The sequence below is a fragment of the Rana temporaria genome, chromosome 8, assembly GCF_905171775.1.
Source record: "Rana temporaria chromosome 8, aRanTem1.1, whole genome shotgun sequence".
Lineage (NCBI taxonomy): Eukaryota > Metazoa > Chordata > Amphibia > Anura > Ranidae > Rana > Rana temporaria.
Window position 1 is genome coordinate 110,267,658 of NC_053496.1, and position 16,281 is coordinate 110,283,938.

Here is a 16,281-nt window from a genome sequence, read left to right on the forward strand (position 1 = left end):
GCAGGTGTTAATACAGTTATTGGACAGGTGGTTTCAATTGTACCACACATACTGTATTAAGATATCTGGTAATCCCACTCCTATAGCTACTGTAACACCCTCTAATGTGCTAGAATGGGAGTATATAGGTAAGCTTGACTTGCAGCCATGTTTGGGTTTATTCTGGAATTGGGGTTTAAGTGACTCGGGGAGGCTGGATGACTCATCAGACAGCACCTCTGATACCTCCCCCTACTTGATGGAAACTTGGATAAGCTTGCAGAAGGATGGGAAGGAATTAAGGAGGGGCCACCTGGAGTATTCATGGGAATCCCCAAAAGGACTGTAAGGCAGTCGCCTCTTAAATACTCTGGGTCAGGCCAGCAGGTGCAGGAGAATTTGGGTGAAAATCTGAAGATGGCGTGCTAAGGTGGCTGTTGTGGCCCTTGAGGATAACCCTCTAGTCTGGTGGGGGTGGGTGATGACCTCGGGCCTGGGAGCTTAGGTGCAGGAGGGATCCTCTGACAACCCAAGGAGGAGCACTGTCCAGTGGCATGGGAACAGGTATGAGAACAGCAGGAGCCAGTGAGCATGTCCAGGAGATCTCCAAGGAGAAGACAACCACTTGGGCTGGTGAGTAAGTCGGGGAGGACAGCCTGAGAGGACTGAAGCAGCAGTCTGGGATGGTTGTAGTCAGTCTGGGAGGAATGTAGAAGATTAGCCAGGAGGGCTAAGGAAAGAGGCAGCTGCAGCCAAGTGGGCTGGCAGTGCCTGAAGAGGTGGTGCTGGGATCAGTGGCCACAGGAGGAACGTAGCTGGACACTAGGACTTTTCTACACACTAAAAGGGCCTGTGGTCCCTGCCTGCAAAAAGGATCTGTCTGAGTGCCTTGTCAGATCCCACCTAAACCATGTTCCAACTGGGAGGTGATTGTTCTGCAAGTGATGTGCTAGAGGAAGATGAGTGTATATAGGAAAGTTGTCCCTGAAGAACTGTTCTTAAGTCAAGTGGGCATCCCATAATACCCCTATCCCCATCCAAATTTAATACCCCTAAAAAAATACAAAAAACAAAGCTGCAATGACTGTTTACTGACTTGGCGTGCCTGGCGGTGTTGGGTGGGGGAGCCCTTTTTCACCAGCGGGTCTTATGGGGCAAGCGCTACACTACCTTTAGTGGACTGTTTATTCCCCATACTTTTTTGCACATGGTCCGGTGTATGGCTTCTCCATCATTGGGTGTAATCCATTCATGTGGCCTCTTGTAAGCTTCAGCCTGAGCATCCATGCCCAGGGTATATCCAGTCTATCCAGAAGAAAGATGCTTTGGTTTTACGTTCAAAATTTCTATGTTGCAAATTTTATCCATGATCTGCCTGATGAATATTGTGACCGATAGGACTAAAACTTGTTGGAGTTTGTGGGCAGGCTATATTAGGAAACTTGTATGTATACCTGTGGCACAGTCGATCACTTTGTAAATGAAAATTATCGTTGTACCAGAGCTTACATTTTAAGATGCGTATTGGTGTGTGTGTGTGTGTGTGTGTGTGTGTGTGTGTGTGTTGTTGTCTTTTTTTCTGTACAGACAAGTAGGACCTATTTACCATAGAGGTTTTAAAGTAACAAGGGTGAGCGACACATACTGTATCTCCCCAAAATTGGTCTCCGTAAGACCAGGCATTCTGATTGTTGCCAACCTTGCCAGTTTAGGCCTGATTTGCCCACAGTCATATAACTTCAGCATTGTCGCTGCATCTTTTCCTTTTCTGTTTCTGCCAAGACAGGCAGTTTGGGCTGTGACAAATGTTTTTGTAACCCATTGATTGTGCATCAATAAACTGTTTAGAGAGCGCTTCCATGGAATACTGCAATACCAGCTTAGGTTAACATACAATTTAGTTTCTGTACCAATAAGTGAGCCTTACAAATCATCTTCTGTTTTTTTAGCTTCTGCAAAATAAGAAAAGGAGAGAGAAATGGGGTAACCCTCCTGAAGAATATACAACTTAATGGTATGTCTGGCAGGATTTATAACTGGTGTGGTACTGCCATTGTAAGTTAAAGTGATAAAGAGGTCTACACTGAACCAGCCCTCATCCAAGCCTTCAATGCTCCAGGTTGCTATGTCTTTTTGTAATGCAGGCCAAATTGTGTACAGCTTCTCTATGGCAGCCATTGGTTTAGGAATGTTGGGAGAAGGGGGTTTTGGGGAGCAAATGCAGACTTAACCAGGTGGTATGGCTTAAAAAAAAAAGTTAAAACAGAGCTTCACCCAAAGGGGAAGTTTTGCTGTTCTGCCTACACCTCCACCACTTCTTCTTCTTCTTCTCGAATTGCCTAGGCCAATGTTTCTCAACTCCAGTCCTCCCAACAGGTCATGTGTTCAGAATTTCCCTCGGATGAAACGGCTGTGGTAATTACTAAGGCAGTGAAACTGATCAAATCACCTGTGCAAACTAATGGACAGCCTGAAAACATGACCTGTTGGGGCCTCTTGAGGACTGGAGTTGAGAAACTCTGGCCTAGGCAATCAAAGCAGAAGTTGAACCCCTTTCTTGTCCTTTGCCTGCAGCATTCTGGGACATGTCACAGGTCCCAAAAGGCTGCAAGACCCTTCAAAGAGTGCAGCGTAGCTGGTGCATGCATAGTGTAGTGCAGGGGTGCCCAACCAGTGGCCAGGGGGCCACATATGGCCCGTGGAGCCCTCTGATGTGGCCCACGACCTCCTGCTCTGGGATGGAATAGAATACTGTTATTAAAGGTCTTTTTTTACTAAAATCACAATGTATATATTGGCATATCTGTTCTGCAGTGATTACTGGGCTGCTTTCAAACGAATCCGCAAATGCAGAGCAGTGCACCTGTGGGGTACCTGCACTGAGCCTTAGACTTCTGTTATCTGGGAGTTTGGTGAGCTTTCTGAAAGTGCACCAAACCTGCAGAATATAATAGAAGTCTATTGCAAAGTGCAGAAAAGCCAAAGGTACACTGCATTGCACCCGCGGTGTGGGTAAACTGTATCACATCGGTGTAAAAGCAACCATGGGCCCCTTTCACATGGTCAGTCTGACCCAATTGGACCCTCCATTCACCTCTAAGGAGTGGCAGATGTAAACCGACTTGTGTCCTACCGCTAAGCTGATCAGGCATATGCAGAGCGGACACGGACCTGACATCTGCCCGCTCCACTGATTGTGGCCCGTGACCAGTTACCAAGTCGCTTAAGTGGCCCTTGCGCTTCAAAAGGTTGGGCACCCCTGGTATAGTGGGAAGTTGACTGGGAAGCTGCAAGGAGTCATAGCTGGTTTGCCACAGTAAACCTAGCACCGGAACCTGCAGATTGTGTGTGAAGAGAACTGGCCCAAGTGAGGACGGTGCCGGATTCTGGGGCGCCTAAGTGTCCTTTTATTAAAAGTTTGTAGCTGCTGACTTCATTTTTTTTAAAACTGGGTAATGATCCTCTTTAACTCGGGGTAATACAATTAAAGAGCTGCCCAACATTTCACATTCCTGATATTTGCCTGCTGTATAATGAACTTGTATGAAAAAGCATCCTGTTCTTTGTATTGCTGCTTTTTTGTAAAAAGTCCTGCCAGTCCCTCTGCTTTTTCTTTAAACAACTGACCATACTAGGCATGAGAGATTTGTGCTGATATTCCCCCACCCCTGCACAGCCATTCACTGGAACACCAGTTTGCTGCTGTTTTTTCCTCCCCTAAGGCCCCATGCACACGAGACGCAAATGCAAACTCATCTAAACACAAGTTTTCAAACGCAAAAAACTGCGTTTAAAAAGCCCATTTTTGCCGCAAATTTCGCGTTGTTTTACCGTGTTTGCGTTTATAAGCGTTTGGTTAAGAAACATCACAAGACCCTCCCTAAGCTTAAAAAACAGTATTATTTAACCATTTCAGCCATTTTGTGAGACCAGAGCAGCTGAGAGAGCAGCAGTGTACGTGTATTTAGCGTGTCACTTGCCACATCACCTGCCTCAAGTTGTGAATTGTCCACTTGCCACGTCATCTGCCACAAGTTGTGGATTGTCACCTGGCCACGTCACCTGGCCACGTCACCTGCCACAAGTTGTGGATTGTCCACTTGCCACATCACCTGGCCACGTCACCTGGCCACGTCACCTGCCACAAGTTGTGGATTGTCCACTTGCCACATCACCTGGCCACGTCACCTGCCACGTCAACTGGCCACGTCACCTACCACAAGTTGTGGATTGTACACTTGCCACATCACCTGGCCATGTTACCTGCCACAAGTTGTGGATTGTCCACTGGCCACGTGACCTGCCACGTCACCTACCACAATTTGTGGATTGTACACTTGCCACGTCACCTGGCCAAGTTGTGGATTGTCCACTGGCCACGTCACCTGGCCACGTCACCTGCCACAAGTTGTGGATTGTCCACAATGCAATGCAAGCAATTACTTTTTTTATGTTTGTTTTTTTTTTATGGTTTTTCATCATTTGCCATCATTTTTGAGATTTCTAATGTAAAAAAATAGGTCACCTTTAAAAACGCCTATAAACGAAACCACGGCAAAAAGCCGGTACCGCGTTTTGCCACGATTTGCGTCTGAAACGCGAAAACTTTTGCGTCTGAACCCAAAATTTCGCTTCTGAAAAAACGAGCCTAAACCCAACTGCTTTAAAACGCAAAAAAAGGGAATGTGTGCATGGACACATAGGATAACATTAAATGTGTTCAGGGGCAGTTGGGAAAAAAATGCCCAAATGCCTCTGAACTCGAGTTTACCAGCGTCTCGTGTGCATGGGGCCTTACTCTCTGAACTCCTCATGTAGCCGAGAACAGAGGGGTATGTAATCGCTTCTAAAATTGGGGGAAAAACTTTTTTTTTTATCTGTATAAACTGCTTTTAATTTCGCTTTTAAATTGAATAGGTTGTTTTTACAAGGTGAGGGTTCACCTATACTTTTTTAATCCTGCATCTGGGGGTCTGGTTTGAGCAGGGAGTCATTCATAAGATGCAACGTTGGCGCAGGAGACAAATTATATTGCAGCTCTAAAACAGAATAGATTGCTTGAGTTGAACTGTATGCTAAATAGAAGCTAGTTTGCTTCTGTAGTGCAAATCTGTAAAAAGCACTAACAATGCACAGGTGTGAATAAAGGTGCATTCATGGTAAATGTGAAGGAGCCTAGAACTCTTCCCATTGGCTGAAATGGAGGATGCAAAATCTTCATATGCAATATTCTGTATTAACCTAAAAGAACCAGAATTCTTTTTGGCCCAACCATAATAAGATGACACTTGCAACCACTATACATTCCCTTTTTTTTTTTTTTTTAACTTTAGATCTACCGCAAGCTAGACCTGTCGTGGTTGACTTGCAAATCTCTACAGTGAATACAATACAATATAAAACAAGTGTGTAAAAACGAGTCCCATAAGAAGTGATTTAAGGTAAGCATTTAGAATGACTCACTAAAAATCTAAAATGATTTTATTCTTGGCAATAAGCTAAATGAACTCACTTGGTCATTGGTAGCTCCTTTATATTACCTGGTGATCCCGCCGCAAAGGTCCATGTTTAGACCATTTCTATTATAGGGTGACAGCTGTGCTCCTGCCTTGTTACCCTCTCTAACATGCACCCCTTGCAACTACATGTAGCAGCTCTAACACGTTGTGCAGGCACGATCCACCATTGTCACCATCGGGAACTTCCGCTTAATCCACTCCTTGCCCCCTTACATGCCACATTTGGCATGTCATTTTTTTGGGGGGGGAGTGGGGGCTTCAGGAGGAGTGGGACTTCCTGTCCCACTTCCTCCTTCTGCCGAGGGGCTGGTAAGGCGAATAGCTTAATCGCCTTATTGCAGCCCCTCCCTGTAGGCGAGCGCCTGTCCAATCAGACACACTAGGGAGGGCGCGGAGCAGTCCCCCGGCCGCCGCGTCACTTGAACAGTGGAGCAGGTAAGTGTCTGTTTATTAAAAGCCAGCAGCTACACTTTTTGTAGCTGCTGACTTTTAATAAACTTAAAAAAAAGGCTGGAACACCCCTTTAATACTATTTGATATAGTTTGATATACTATATGACAAACAATTGAGATGACTAAAATGCTATTTTAGTCAAGACTAAGACCCATTTCACACTGAGCTTCCCATAGCGTCGGCGTTAAAACGACACTTTTTTACGCCGGCGATATGGGCGGATTTGCGGTGCATTTCGGCCGCTAGCAGGGTGCATCTGCTGATACTCCGGCGTACTTTCAAATTTGCCGCGTCGTATCTTTAGTTTGAATCCTCAAACCAATATACGACGGCTTCTGGCTTCGATCCGGCAGGCGTGCGGCTTCGTACGCCTTCAGATCGTAGGTGTAATACTTCGGCGCCCGCTGGGTGGAGTTTGCGTCGTTTTCCGCGTCGGGTATGCTAATTAGCTGCTTACGGCGATCCACGAAGGTACGCGCGGTCGTCGCATTCTTACGTTGTCGCTAGTCGGCTTTTCCCGGTGTATAGTTAAAGCTGCTATTTCTTGGCCTATCTTTAGACTTGCCATGTTTAAGTATGGCCGTCGAATTTTAATTTTTTTTTTTTTTTTTTTGCGTAAGTCGTCCGTGAATAGGAAAGGACGTAACTCACGTCGACGTTCAAAAAATGACAATGGTGCGACGTCATTTCGCGCAAAGCACGGCGGGAAATTTCAAAACGGAGCATGCGCAGTACGTTCGGCGCGGGAACGCGCCTAATTTAAATGATACACGCCCCATTTGAGTTAGGCGGGCTTGCGCCGGACGGATTTATGCTACGCCGCCGCAAGTTTACAGGCAAGTGCTTTGTGAATCAAGCACTTGCCCGTAAAACTTGCGGCGGTGTAACGTAAATGCAATACGTTATGCCGCCGGAAATCTACGTGAATCTGGCCCTTTAAATTTGTATGCAATCAGGCAGGCCCTGAAACTTTTACAATATGCAAGTAAAACCATGAACATGCGCGTGTTGTATAGAAATCACTTTTAGGTCAGTGTTCACTTAAAATTTATGGTTCTGTTTTAACTTTTGTTTTTTTTTTGTTTTTTTAGACATCTGAAGATATTTTCATTCACCAAAACAAGAAACTTGAGCAGAAATGTGTATTTTATCCTTGTGTATAAACAATTTTTTATGTATTTTTCCTTCTTTTTTTTCTTTTTTTAAAATGTAAATGACTTCTTTCAAAGCACAGTTAGATGGTGCCCCAACATTGCACTCCAGTTAATTTGCATAGTCCCTTTAATATTGCATTTTTATTTTGATCTTCTTCCGCTGGGAGAGCAGAAAAATAAATTGGCAGTCCCAATTGGAGTATTGCTGCCTATAGAAAACAGCAGTTTCAGGAAACGTTGTCACTTTAGTTCGGCTTTCCACTACAGACGGCCAACCTGACTTAAGGCAAACATCACTGACCATTTAAAGTGTTTTGAAGCAATTCCATTGTTTTTTGTGATCGAAAGCTGGTTGGAGATTACAATTTTAATATGTATAATGGAAAAATGTATGCCAAAAACAAACCTTTTACTGTTAAATACCATCTGACTGGAAAAAAGCTACTTGCCAATGGGATTGTGACTATTTATTTAAATTATTTTAATATATTAAATAAAAGTTTTATCTAATTCATCTCTACATCTCGTGTACCTTCTGTTTTTATATGTAAACTTTATTTTTTATTCTACGCTGCATAACTACTTGTAACTATGCTTTTAGATGTCCATCTTTTATACGCAGCTGAAACAGCATAGCGTCATTATTTTCTTGTTCATGAAAGGGAAAAGCATATATTTTAAAGCGCATTTGAAGAGTGTATTATATATAGATAAAGACAGATATGAAAGCACATAGGGCTTTATATCTATAAACGTAAACTCCAGGTAAAAGTGGTCAATCAAGGGGGATCCCAGGAACCCCCCCCCCCCACAAGAATGTGGGGGGGGGGGGGGAATCGCCTTCCGCAGAAAGAATACGGTAAGGGTAGTGGGTTACTGATATAAGGGGGAAACCTTTTATATCAGTGCCCCCTTACATTATCGTATTCACTTCCCCTTTACATCAGTGACCCCCCCCCCCATCAGACTGGCCTAGCGGTGCTGTCACCGACCTCCTCTCAGGTGCACCATGCAGGGCTCAGTCAGTCGGTCTTCAGCTTGGTGGCTCTAGTTTTATCCTATAGTCTCCTCTCCACAGTCCAGACATCTGACTTCTCCCATGACCCCCATCCCAGCGGTGCTCCCACTCTTGATGCCTCCCCAGACTTCCTCAAACTGCAGACATGATACAGGAGATGGTCAGAGGCTGCAGACATGATACAAGAGATCATTGCAGCCTCACTGTGCCCATCATTGCAGCCCCTCCTGTGGCCCATGTCCAGTCTGCAGTCCCTGTCTGTGGGAAGGTGTGTTGTTGATGCTCGGTACGGTACCTTCCATGCCAGCAGGATATCAATGATCGCAATCAGCATGTAGGGTCTGTTCTTGTCTTGGATTAGGACAGTGCTCCTTCCAGAGGATCTGTTTGTTGTGAGATGGAGTGGTCCCTGGCCACCTGCACCTTCAGACGTCCTCATTTTCTGCCCCCAGTCAGCCTGTCCTCTGATCCTGGGGAAGTGAGAGCACTGGGTGGGAGCTGGAGAGAAGGGAGAGCACTGGAGGGGTTGGAGAGCACATGGTGGGGGCAAAGAGCAGGTGGGAGTGGAGATCATAGGGGTGGGGGGCTTGTAAGCACTGGGGGGGAGCCAAGAACAGGGGTGGAGAGCACATGAGGGTGGGGCTGGAGAGCACTAAGGGGGATCTTTAGAGCACTGGGGCGGGGCAGAAAGAACAGGGGTGGAGCGCACGGGGGCTGGAGAGCACTGGGGGGTACAAAGAGCAGGGGGGAGTGGAGAGCAATGGCGGAGCTTGAGAGCACAAGTGGGGGCCAGAGAAAACAGGGGTGGAACGTACGGGGGGCTTGGGCACACTATGGGGGGCGGAGAGCACTGGCGGGGTTAGAGAGCACATGGGTGGGGGGAAAATGCAGGGGGGGGTGGATAGTATAGGGGCGGAGAGTGCTGGGGGGAGCTTGAGAGCACTGGAGGGGGAGCCAAAAAGAACAGGGGTGGAGAGCACTGGGGGGCTGGAGAGCGATGGGTGGAGCTTGAGAGCACTGGGGGGGGGGGCAGAAAGAACAGGGGCGGGGAGCACAGGGGGGTGGGGAGAACAGGGGTGGAGAGCACTGGGGGGTGGGGAGAACAGGGGTGGAGAGCACTGGGGGGAGAACAGGGGTGGAGAGCACTAGGGGGGAGAACAGGGGGGAGAGCACTAGGGGGGGACTGGGGTGGAGAGCACTGGGGGGAGAGCACTAGGGGGGGGAACTGGGGTGGAGAGCACTGGGGGGGGGGAGGGGTGGAGAGCACTGGGGGGGGGAGAACAGGGGTGGAGAGCACTGGGGGGGAGAACAGGGGGTGGAGAGCACTGGGGGGGGAGAACAGGGGTGGAGAGCACTGGGGGGGAGAACAGGGGTGGAGAGCACTGGGGGGGGAGAACAGGGGTGGAGAGCACTTGGGGGGGAGAACAGGGGTGGAGAGCACTTGGGGGGGGGGGACAGGGGTGGAGAGCACTGGGGGGGGAGAACAGGGGTGGAGAGCACTGGGGGGGGGGGGAATAACAGGGGGGGGGGATAACAGGGGTGGAGAGCACTGGGGGGGGAGAACAGGGGTGGAGAGCACTGGGGGGGGGAGAACAGGGGTGGAGAGCACTGGGGGGGGAGAACAGGGGTGGAGAGCACTGGGGGGGGGGGAGAACAGGGGTGGAGAGCACTGGGGGGGGGAGAACAGGGGTGGAGAGCACTGGGGGGGGAGAACAGGGGTGGAGAGCACTGGGGGGGGAGAACACTTGGGGGGGGGGGACAGGGGGGGGGGAACAGGGGTGGAGAGCACAGGGGTGGAGAGCACTGGGGGGGGAGAACAGGGGTGGAGAGCACTGGGGGGGGGAGAACAGGGGTGGAGAGCACTGGGGGGGGAGAACAGGGGTGGAGAGCACTGGGGGGGTGGAGAGCACTGGGGGGGGGAGAACAGGGGTGGAGAGCACTGGGGGGGGAGAACAGGGGTGGAGAGCACTGGGGGGGTGGAGAGCACTGGGGGGGGAAGAACAGGGGTGGAGAGCACTGGGGGGAGAACAGGGGTGGAGAGCACTGGGGGGAGAACAGGGGTGGAGAGCACTGGGGGGGGGAAGAACAGGGGTGGAGAGCACTGGGGGGAGAACAGGGGTGGAGAGCACTGGGGGGAGAACAGGGGTGGAAAGCACTGGGAGGGGGGAACAGGGGTGGAGAGCACTGGGAGGGGGGGGAACAGGGGTGGAGAGCACTGGGAGGGGGGGGGGACAGGGGTGGAGAGCACTGGGGGGGGAGCAGGGGTGGAGAGCACTGGGGGGGAGCAGGGGTGGAGAGCACTGGGGGGAGAACAGGGGTGGAGAGCACTGGGGGGAGAACAGGGGGGGGAGAACAGGGGGGAGAGCACTAGGGGGGGACTGGGGTAGAGAGCACTGGGGGGAGAACAGGGGGGAGAGCACTAGGGGGGGGAACTGGGGTGGAGAGCACTGGGGGGGGGCAGGGGTGGAGAGCACTGGGGGGGAGAACAGGGGTGGAGAGCACTGGGGGGGGAGAACAGGGGTGGAGAGCACTGGGGGGGGGGAGAACAGGGGTGGAGAGCACTTGGGGGGGGACAGGGGTGGAGAGCACTGGGGGGGGGAACAGGGGTGGAGAGCATTGGGGGGGAGAACAGGGGTGGAGAGCACTGGGGGGGGAGAACAGGGGTGGAGAGCACTGGGGGGGGGAGAACAGGGGTGGAGAGCACTGGGGGGGAGAACAGGGGTGGAGAGCACTGGGAGGGGGGGAACAGGGGTGGAGAGCACTGGGAGGGGGAGAACAGGGGTGGAGAGCACTTGGGGGGGGGACAGGGGTGGAGAGCACTGGGGGGGGGGAACAGGGGTGGAGAGCATTGGGGGGGAGAACAGGGGTGGAGAGCACTGGGGGGGGAGAACAGGGGTGGAGAGCACTGGGGGGGGGGGGGAGAACAGGGGTGGAGAGCACTGGGGGGGAGAACAGGGGTGGAGAGCACTGGGAGGGAGAACAGGGGTGGAGAGCACTGGGAGGGGGGGGAACAGGGGTGGAGAGCACTGGGAGGGGGGGGACAGGGGTGGAGAGCACTGGGGGGGAGCAGGGGTGGAGAGCACTGGGGGGGAGCAGGGGTGGAGAGCACTGTGGGGGGGGCAGGGGTGGATGAGCACTGTGGGGGGGAACACTGGGATGGTGGCTGGAGAAGGATGGGGAGATCAGGGGGGGCAGAAAGAACAGGGGTGGAGAGCACTGGGGGGGAGCAGGGGTGGAGAGCACTGGGGGGGAGCAGGGGTGGAGAGCACTGTTGGGGGGGGGGGGAACACTGGGATGGTGGCTGGAGAAGGATGGGGAGATCAGGGGGGGGCAGAAAGAACAGGGGGTATGCGGCTCCGCACACGATCATTTTTTTTACAACCCGAAAAACGACATAGTTTAAAACGACGTTAAAAAATGCAGCATGTTCGATTTTTTTTTGTCGTTTTTCAGAACCTGAAAAATTATGTGAAGCCCACACAAGATCATTTTAAATGACGTTTTTGAAAAACAACGTTTTTTTTTCATGCTGAAAAATGATCGTGTGTACGCGGCATTACTCTCCGGGCCCCGGCTACTGCTGGTTGGGGAGCCAAGGAAGAACACTCCGCACGAAAAGGCAAGGAGATAGGCAGAAGGCTGGCCGGGACTTGAGCCATGGCAGAAGAACTCAGAGCGGAGCTTAATGGGCATGCACCGAAACTGAAGAAACATTTCCTCCGCACCAACCAGCACATGATCATCAGAAAGAGGCACAGATAATGCAAAAAATACACCCCCCCTAAGCTCGTAGGGGTGGTGGAGCGGGGGTGTGTAATTCAGATTATTATTTTTTTTATTCTGCACTGACTGGCCCAGATTCTGAAAGGACTTACGACGGCGCAGCACCATGTACGCCATCCTAATCTGACCCGTCGTATCTATGCTTCTGATTCTTAGAATCAGTTACGCATAGATATCCATTAGATCCGACAGGCGTAAGTCTCTTACGCCGTCGGATCTTGACTGCATTTTTTTGTTGACCGCTAGGTGGCGCTTCCGTCGAATTACGCGTCGAGTATGCAAATTGGCTTGATACGCGAATTCCTGAACGTACGCGCGGCCGACGCAGTAAAGTTACGACATTTACGTTAGGCTTTTCCCAGCGTATAGTTGCCCCTGCTATATGAGGCATAAGTGCGGCGTACCAATGTTAAGTATGGCCGTCGTTCCCGTGTCAAATTTGAAAAAGTTATGTCGTTTGCGTAAGTCGTCCGTGAATGGGGCTGGACGTCATTTACGTTCACGTCGAAACCAATGACGTCCTTGCGGCGTACTTTGGAGCAATGCACACTGGGAAATTCCACGGACGGCGCATGCGCCGTTCCGCAAAAACGTCAATCACGTCGGGTCACAGTAGTTTTACATAAAACACGCCCCCCTGATCCAAATTTAAATTAGGCGGGCTTACGCCGGCCGATTTACGCTACGCCGCCGCAACTTACGGAGCAAGTGCTTTGAGAATACAGCACTTGCCCGTGTAAGTTGCGGAGGCGTAACGTAAATCAGATACGTTACGCCCGCACAATTTTACGCGGATGTACAAGAATCTGGCCCACTGTCTTTGAAATTGCCCCAGTCCCTGTTCAAATCCGATCCGGGGACAGACTTGGTCCGGGGACAGTGTCCTCAATCCGGGGACTGTCCCCTGAAACCGGGGATGTCTGGCCACCCTATTTTAGGGTTACTGCCTCATATGTAGATGTACACAAAGTCCATCACTGACGGATTCCTAGGTCTTTGCCTAATATTTGCTTTGATTTTATATATTTCTTAATATGTTTGTCAATGTATGTGTGAGGGAGAACACTAAGCCAATGCAGATAAGTTTTTATCTTTTATGGTTTGTTAGTTTTCATCTCTGATTTTATGCTTCCTTCCTTTTGCAAAAAGTTTATGAGCAGACATAATTGTTTGTATTTTATAATTTAGCGCCTAGTGACCATGGTTGCCAGTGATACATTACGTGTCCTGTGTGCTCAGTTGGGAACCTGGTATGCAATTATACTGTAAATGGTGAATACAAATCCTGACCAGGGGGGTTTCTTGTCATTTGGAATATTGGCTTATTGATCAATTTATTAAAGAGAAGGTATAGTGAATTTTTTTTTTTCCTTAAAAAACATCAAATATAAAAACAGAAAAAAGTAGAAAAAAATGATGCACATTATTTTCTTTATTGTTTTCTACTGAATGGGTGGAAATCTTTGTAACTATGCTATGCACTAAGGGCCATATTCTGAGTATAGTTACTATGGAGTATCTCAGGATACTCCATCGTATCTCTTTTTTGGGCCGTGTATCTATGCGAGTGATTCTTAGGCCCCGTACACACGATAGAATCCATCCGCTGAAAAATCTCAGCGGATCGGTTTCAGCGGATAGATTCTATGGTGTGTACATTCCTGCGGATATTTATCCGCGGAAATTTCCCAATTCCAGCGGATAAAAATTTGTAGACATGTCTACAAATCTATCCGCTTGAATCGATCCCAGCGGATTGATCCGCTGGTCTGTACAGACTCACCAGATCAATCCGTCCGAAGGGATCCCCCGCATGCGTCGTAATGATTCGACGCATGCGTAGAATTCCTTATATGACAGCGTCGCGCTCGTCGCCGCGTCATCATCGCGGCGACGGCACGACACGTCTTCGCGAGGGGATTTCGGTGCCGATTTCGATCCTATGGTGAGTACACTCCATCGGATCCAAATCCGCTGAAATCCTCGAGAGGATTTATCCGCGGAAACGGTCCGCTGGACCGTATCCGCGGATAAATCCTCTCGTGTGTACTAGGCCTTAGAATCATTTTCGCATAGATACATTTAAGATCCGACATGTGTAAGTCACTTACACTGTCGGATCTTAAATGTAATTACTCCGCCGGCCGCTAGGTGGCGTTTACGTTTAGGTCTCATTTGTTTATGCAAATGAGCCTGATACGCCGATTCCCGAAAGAAATCGCGTCGCATAACCGTCGCTAACGTTGTTTGCGTAGGAGTAAGGTTACCCCTGCTATATGAGGGGTAACCTTACGCCAGTCCCACGTAGGCCATGTTAAGTATGGCGTCGGGTCCGCGTCGTGTTTTCCCGTCGGGTACGTTGTTTTACTAAGTCGTCCGCGAATACGACTTTACGTCAATGACGCACACGTCGGCGTCATTGACGTTTTACACCGAGAACTGGAGCATCCGCACTGGGCTATTTTAAGCCCGGCACATGCGCAGTTCGTTAGAATCGGGGGCGCGCTTAATTTAAATAGAAGCCGCCCCCTTGGATTTACACGGGGATACGCCGGGCCAAATACACTACGCTGCCCCAAACTATGGAGCAAGTGTTTGGGGAATACAGTACTTGCTCCTGTAGGTTGGGGCGGCGGAGTGTAAATGGCTTACGCGCCGCCCGCCTACTTTCTATGGGAATATGGCCCTAAATCTTTATTTGTGAAAGATTGTATATGTAGGTCTCATGCACACTGGGCGTTATAAAAATGCCAGTAGCATTAGCTGTAGAATGCCACGTTAAAAACTTGAGTTTTGCTGCATGTTTTAGCTTTTTTACACTAGCGTTTGTTTTAGTTTTTTTTTTAGCAAAACTATACTCCCACAAAAGCTTGAGGTTCAAAAAAAGCTCACGATGAACGCTTGCCTGGGGTATTGTCCAAGTACCAGCTGTTACGCCACTTTACCCAAAGATTACCTTATTTTTCCAAATAATTCAGACCAGACATAGGGCCAGATTCACAGAAAAAGTACGCCGGAGTATCTGCTGATACTCCGGCGTACTTTCAAATTTGCCGCATCATATCTTTAGTTTGAATTCTCAAACCAAGATATGACGGCTTCTGGCTTAGATCCGACAGGCGTACGGCTTCGTACGCCTTCGGATCGTAGGTGTAATACTTCGGCGCCCGCTGGGTGGAGTTTGCGTCGTCTTTCCGCGTCGGGTATGCTAATTAGCTGTTTACGGCGATCCACGAAGGTACGCTACGCCGCCGCAAGTTTACAGGTAAGTGCTTTGTGAATCAAGCACTTGCCCGTAAAACTTGCGGCGGTGTAGCGTAAATGGGATACGTTAGACCGCCGCAAATGTACCTGAATCTGGCCCACTTTCTTGGGTTTAAATGGCCATAGCAGCCCTTTATTACAATAATCAACCATAAAAAACTCTTTTATCACATAATGTGTGTACGCGCCATAAGTCTTCTCAGAGGCAAGGCTGACTGAGGGAACAGGAAGAGTCTAGCTAGGACTAAACTAACTAGTTCTAAACAGACAAGGAGGACAGAGATTTACCTAACCACATACACTATAATTACCAAAGGTATTTTTACGCCTGACTTTACACACACATGAAATTTAAAGGCACCCCCAGTCTTAGCCCGTAGGGTTCAATATTGAGTTGGCCCACCCTTTGCAGCTATAACAGCTTCAACTCTTCTGGGAGGGCTGTCCACAAGGTTTAGAAGTGTGTCTATGGGAATGTTTGACCATTCTTCCAGAAGCGCAATTGTGAGTTCAGTCCCTGATGTGGGCAAGAAGGCCTGGCTCACAGTCTCCGCTCTAATTCATCCCAAAGGTGTTCTATCAGGTTGAGGTCAGGACTCTGTGTAGACCAGTCAAGTTCCTCCACCCCAAACTCGCTCATTCGTGTCTTTATGGATCTTGCTTTGTGTTTCAGTGCAGTCAACAAAAGTATAACATGTTGCCTTTTTTCTGTATAAAACGCATCTGGAATGTGGCAAAGCGCATTAAAAAATATACCTGAATGTACATGTCCTGAACTGAGATGAAAAAAAAAGAGGGGAAAGATGCATTGGAATGCATCAAAAGTTTACATGCACAAACGCACATGAAACACAAAAACTATGGTGTGAACTGACCCCTACAGTAGGTAAAAAAACCTTGCGCTGCCTGTTCCCCCCTTTCCCTCCCTAACACTTATCTGAGGTCTTTATCGATCCAGTGCTCCTCCCTCTTCCTGGTCTCACAGGCTTTGCTGATAGCAACAGGAGCCATTCGCTCATGCTGCTGTCAATCAAATCCTGCAAGGAGGCCAAGTCGCATTGTGTGTGTCTATAGGCACGACCCAGACCAGCTCGGAAGCAAGCCCACACA

At 49.4% G+C, this 16,281-nt stretch overlaps 1 protein-coding gene across 4 annotated transcripts in view; it reads left to right on the forward strand.

Annotated features, from left to right (window-relative positions):
- Positions 1-7,621, forward strand: part of LOC120908962 (protransforming growth factor alpha-like) — a 47,331-nt gene extending 39,710 nt beyond the window's left edge. For all 4 annotated transcript variants that reach the window (XM_040320498.1, XM_040320496.1, XM_040320497.1 and 1 more), the window contains 3 exons: positions 1,929-1,993; positions 5,313-5,420; positions 7,044-7,621. In XM_040320498.1, coding sequence (XP_040176432.1) covers positions 1,929-1,993; positions 5,313-5,392 — 145 coding nt within the window. In that variant the 3' untranslated portion in view covers positions 5,393-5,420; positions 7,044-7,621. The remainder of the gene's footprint in view (positions 1-1,928; positions 1,994-5,312; positions 5,421-7,043) is intronic.
- The last annotated feature ends 8,660 nt before the right edge of the window (positions 7,622-16,281 follow it).